Genomic DNA, 4,862 nt, shown 5'->3' on the forward strand with positions numbered 1-4,862 from the left:
ATAGATAGATAGATAGATAGATAGATAGATAGATGTGTGTGTGTGTGTTTGTAAGATCGTGAGTGCAGCACTCTAACCACTAGGCCATGTGCCCTCACATATTCATTATACCTAACATCATAATAGTAAAAAGAAAGGCTGCTAGCAAACGAAAGACCCGCTATGTGCTCGGTCGACCTGTAAGAAATAGTGGCAAAATCTTCTCCAAATGAATCTCACCGTCTTCCAAGATAGGATACATTGGATAATGTAGTCCTAGATTCTCCTAAATATGGACTGTGTTATCTGGAACGGTTTTGAACAAGGCTGACCTGAAGATAAATATCAAAAACAAGAAAATAAAACTGAAACATAAGACATATACTTACGCAAGTTGATTTGGAGGAATAATGGTCCGGGCAAAGTTGCCAAATCCTGTGGTGACGCCATACGCAACTATTAAGATAAATAAACAAGAACGAAATAGAGTACTAATTTACACAAACAGCAGCTCCATCTGTATACTAGCCACTGTTGATTTTGTGTGTATGTGTGTTTACACACACATACACACACACACACACACACACACACACACACACACACGCACACACACATAGATAGATAGATAGATAGATAGATAGATAGATAGATAGATAGATAGATAGATAGATGTGTGTGTGTGTGTTTGTAAGATCCAAGGATCGAGGTGTAGGAAGAAAGTTAGCTTCAAGCAACTTACAAGGACAATAGTGGTCTATTGAGACAGAAAGTTGTAGATATTTTCGTATCGAAGTACGATAGACTGAAAAAAGTTCTTTTTATATTTCACGGTAGGTGACGAGGTTTGTCGGGTATGCGAATAAGAATACAAGAGTTAAGGAATGCAGTAGATAAGATCCGAGCAGCATATGTCTCATAGAGTACGGAACTTCGGAAGTGGTAAATATCCGAGCTAGGTGTATACTGCAGGCTACTCGTCAGGCCAAGAGTATCTTGATTAAATGAAAGTGTATATTGTCGCAAGGAGGAACCTAGCTGGCTGAGCTAAATTTCATTGAACCGAATCAAACTTTTAAATAACAATATATAGAATTTTCCCTTGAGAAAAGATACTTAGTCAAAGAGAACAGATTTGGGATAGTAATAAAGAGTTGAAACAGCGTATCATAGCAGCAGCAGGCAAGCTCTCCAGATATTAGAAATGAATAGATAAGTTTCAACTGAATAGATTATGTGAGACAGACCAGAGGAGATTTTATAACCAAATAAATAGTGGAGAACGAAGTACTGAAGATGGGAAACCTAATGAAGAAAAAGCTAGAAAGTTTTGGAGTAATATTTGGGATAAGCCAGTCAATCAGAATGGAGATCTATTATGGTTAAAGTAAGTGAGGGAAAAAGTAGTGACTGAGAAGCAGCCAGATCTAAGACTAGCTAGTGCATTAATGAGTAAAGTGTTCGGAAAAATGCCGAATTGGAAGGGCCCAGGGCCAGATTTAGTTCAAGGGAACTGGCTAAAGAAATTTAGTAGTTTACATAGGAGGCTGAGGGGACAACTGCAGGATTGCCTTAATGGAGGAATAATACCAGATTGGGTGACTAGAGAGAGAACAATACTCCTTATGAAAGATAAGAGCAAAGGTAACATAGCTAGCAACTACAGACCAATCACTTGCTTACCATTAATGTGGAAACAGTTAAGAGGAATGCAATCAGAAAGCATTTACATGCACCTTGACAACCAGAATTTACGGCCAGAACAGAAAGGTTGCAGGAAGAAGGCTAGAGGAACACATGATCTATTATACATAGATAAAGTAGTTCTAAATGAAGTAAAAGCTAGAAAGAAAAATCTAACAACACCATGGGTAGATTATAGGAAAACCTATGACATGATCCTACACTTATGGATAAGTGAATGTTTGAGTATATTCAGTACAGTAAGACAACATAAGAGAATTAATTAGCTTTAGCATGAAGAAATGGAGAGTAGATCTTTACTCAGGTGACACAGTCTTAGGGAATGTTAATATCAAGAAAGGAATTTTCCAGAGGGACTCGTTGACCCCTTCACTATTTGTCTTATGTTTGATCCCCCTCAATTTAATATTATGGAAGACAAAGGCTGGGTATCAGAAATAGTAAGGGAAAAAATTAACCATTTGCTCTACAGATGATCTGAAGTTTTTTAGTAAGAATGAAAAAGAGAAAGATTCCTCAATAGAAGCTAGAAGGTCTGATTTAGTAATAGATAAAAAGAATAGAAAATGCCAGATAATTGACTTTACAGTCCCAAATGATGAAAAAATCAATATGAGAAGTATAGAAAAGATAGCAAAGTATCAGGACCAAACAGAGACTATGGAAAGTGCGAGTAAAATGTATCCCAGTAGTTATAGGTGCATTGGGAACTATCCCTAAAGATCTGAACTGATGGATAGAGGAAATAGGCATAAAACCCAGTTTAGTACAGCTCCAGAAAACAGTGTTATTAGGGACAGCTAGGATACTCAGGCGGGTCTTTGGCATGTAAGGTTACTTGATGCAGCCCGACGTTAGGATTTTTCTTTTCCACCAGTCTATCTGATGTATGTATATGAAAATAATGATGATAATAATAATAATAATAATAATAATAATAATAATAATAATAATAATAATAATAATAATAATAATAATAATGGTTCAAAGACAAAATAATTAGAAGTGCATAGGTTACTTAATATGTTTTATTTCAGAACTATGATATCTATCAACTTTGTCAGAAGAGTATCAAAAGCAAAATTTCCCTTCTTTTCAACTCAAAATTCATTCTAAAATGACGAAAACAAATGTTTTTGTTGTTGTTTTTTATTTCTCATAAATTGGGGTTGCAACATCAACAGGGCTACACTATCGAAAAATTCATATCAGTTACCTTGATTCTTTGCTACAATGTCATTCAATAGATCACGTGATTTCCTTACTCTTTCCAAGGCATCATCTGAAATCTGAACAGAAGTAAAATTATGAAACTGATGAGAATGGAACATTACTTCATCTGGTTAGCGAAATAAAGTTCTATACAGGATTAGGAATACATTTTCCCTCTCTTAGCTTTAAGCTTGTAATTGATGCTAAAATGCACAAGCGTAGTTAGGGGACGGTAAGGGCGGTCCGCCCCGGGTGGCACTTTTAAAGGGGCACCACTTTTGGGTCTGCTGAAGGCAATATGTATATTTTGTGGCGTCCAGGGGCGGCAAACGGAAAGGCCACTCCAGGCAGCACACACTCTAGCTACGCTAGTGCTAAAATGATTAATTTATTCAAAATATTTCTATAAAATATTTGATGCTTAATCGACTGAAATGATATATGAATTTTGTGATACCAAAAAAAATTCTGATTTGAACATAAAATAGCTTTAAAAGAGACACAAAATACTCACTAACCTTGAGAAGGTATTCGCCTTTTCCCAATTGAAGCAGGGCGCTTGTTGTCAGTGAATTGCCATCGAGAGTTATGTACTAAAATATAAAATTGGATTTTTGTTTAATTATTTAAAATGAAGCTAATTATATATTGGGTTGTTATTTTTCACTTAATTGAAACTGACAGTGCCAGGACAATTTGCATACCATCTCGTATGTTTTGATTTTCGAGTTATGGAGAGCAATCTTAAATGTGAAACTTGATTCGAACTGTTGGTTTATGACTGCTTGATTTATTCTGAAAATGTTGATATTTGATAACAATTTGAACACAATTAGGAAGGAAGGTTAGACAACTTTAATGATATTACTGTATATTTGCCAATAGAAATCTTATGATGATGGAAAGGGCTTGCCAAATGTAATTTAGGATATTTAAAATTAAATATATATAATTTTTAATGAGAATGCACCATTATAGAATTGAGGAATTTGTCGGTATACTTAAGAATGAATTCGAATGAAAATCGAGATTTTGGTTACTCTGGTGACTGGAACTTTCACCGTTTGCTGCACCTTTATACTCAACGGCAAAAAAATAAATAAACATTTACAGTTAAGTTTTGTTGGTGGGTTCTATTTTCAGCATTTTAAAAGATGATATTTACATTCATAGACACCTATATACATACGTTTGTTTACATAAAACCATTCAACAATAAACGTCTGTAAGACTTGAACCGCTAAGGAATTATAACGATAAAATATATTACGTTGACATATCGGCAAATTATGAGTCCATACTTCGGCAATGGTACATAAAGAAGTCAATGTTATGTTTAGTTGCCAAAAACAAATGAAAAATTAAATTAATCATTGGCTGATAATGTTTTCATTTTTTCATCACATATTCGGCTTCCACTGTACTAAATTGCTGACATCCACTTATTTACTCGTTTTAGTTAGTCTGTAACAAAAACCGTGAAGAATTATCACATTGGAATTTTATGGCTAAAACTTTTGCTTTCAAGTATTTTGTAAGTGAATGCAATATAGTTAACCAGCTCGACATCGCTATGGCATTTTTGACCCTGGTCAATCCTCAGTAAGATTTGATCTCGGAACTGAAAGTTCCTCTTTCTATTTTTCAGCCAATTCTCTTGCACTCAAAAACATTCATAAAATCTATTTAAGCGTATTCGATGTAATCTAATAATTTGTTAAAAGTGCATGTGTGAACGACTAAAATACTTTGGATTCTAAGAACAGTCCAATTGTCAACAAACATAACGACCCAATTTCCCACTAAATATCAACGAAGAGGCAGGTTTTGTTTGCATTCTTGTTTGTTTTTTTTTGTTTTTTTTCGTTATCGCATTGTCAAAGCATTGTTGCTTATTGCTTTATTAACGCTGAAGTAAATCAGTAAGGTGTGATCATTAGTATATGATATTTAAACATTTTATCCTA

General features: G+C 34.5%; 1 protein-coding gene across 1 annotated transcript in view; it reads right to left on the reverse strand.

Moving 5' to 3' along the window:
* The window catches only part of LOC106871166 (histidine ammonia-lyase), a 59,155-nt gene that overhangs the window by 33,624 nt on the left and 20,669 nt on the right, over positions 1-4,862 (reverse strand). Inside the window, exons 2-4 of the mRNA XM_014917497.2 lie at positions 3,414-3,488; positions 2,900-2,972; positions 369-435 (exon numbers count right to left, since the gene is read on the reverse strand). Of these exons, the coding sequence (XP_014772983.2) occupies positions 369-435; positions 2,900-2,972; positions 3,414-3,488 (215 nt within the window). The remainder of the gene's footprint in view (positions 1-368; positions 436-2,899; positions 2,973-3,413; positions 3,489-4,862) is intronic.

This window comes from Octopus bimaculoides, chromosome 1 (assembly GCF_001194135.2).
Source record: "Octopus bimaculoides isolate UCB-OBI-ISO-001 chromosome 1, ASM119413v2, whole genome shotgun sequence".
Taxonomy (NCBI): Eukaryota; Metazoa; Mollusca; class Cephalopoda; order Octopoda; family Octopodidae; genus Octopus; species Octopus bimaculoides.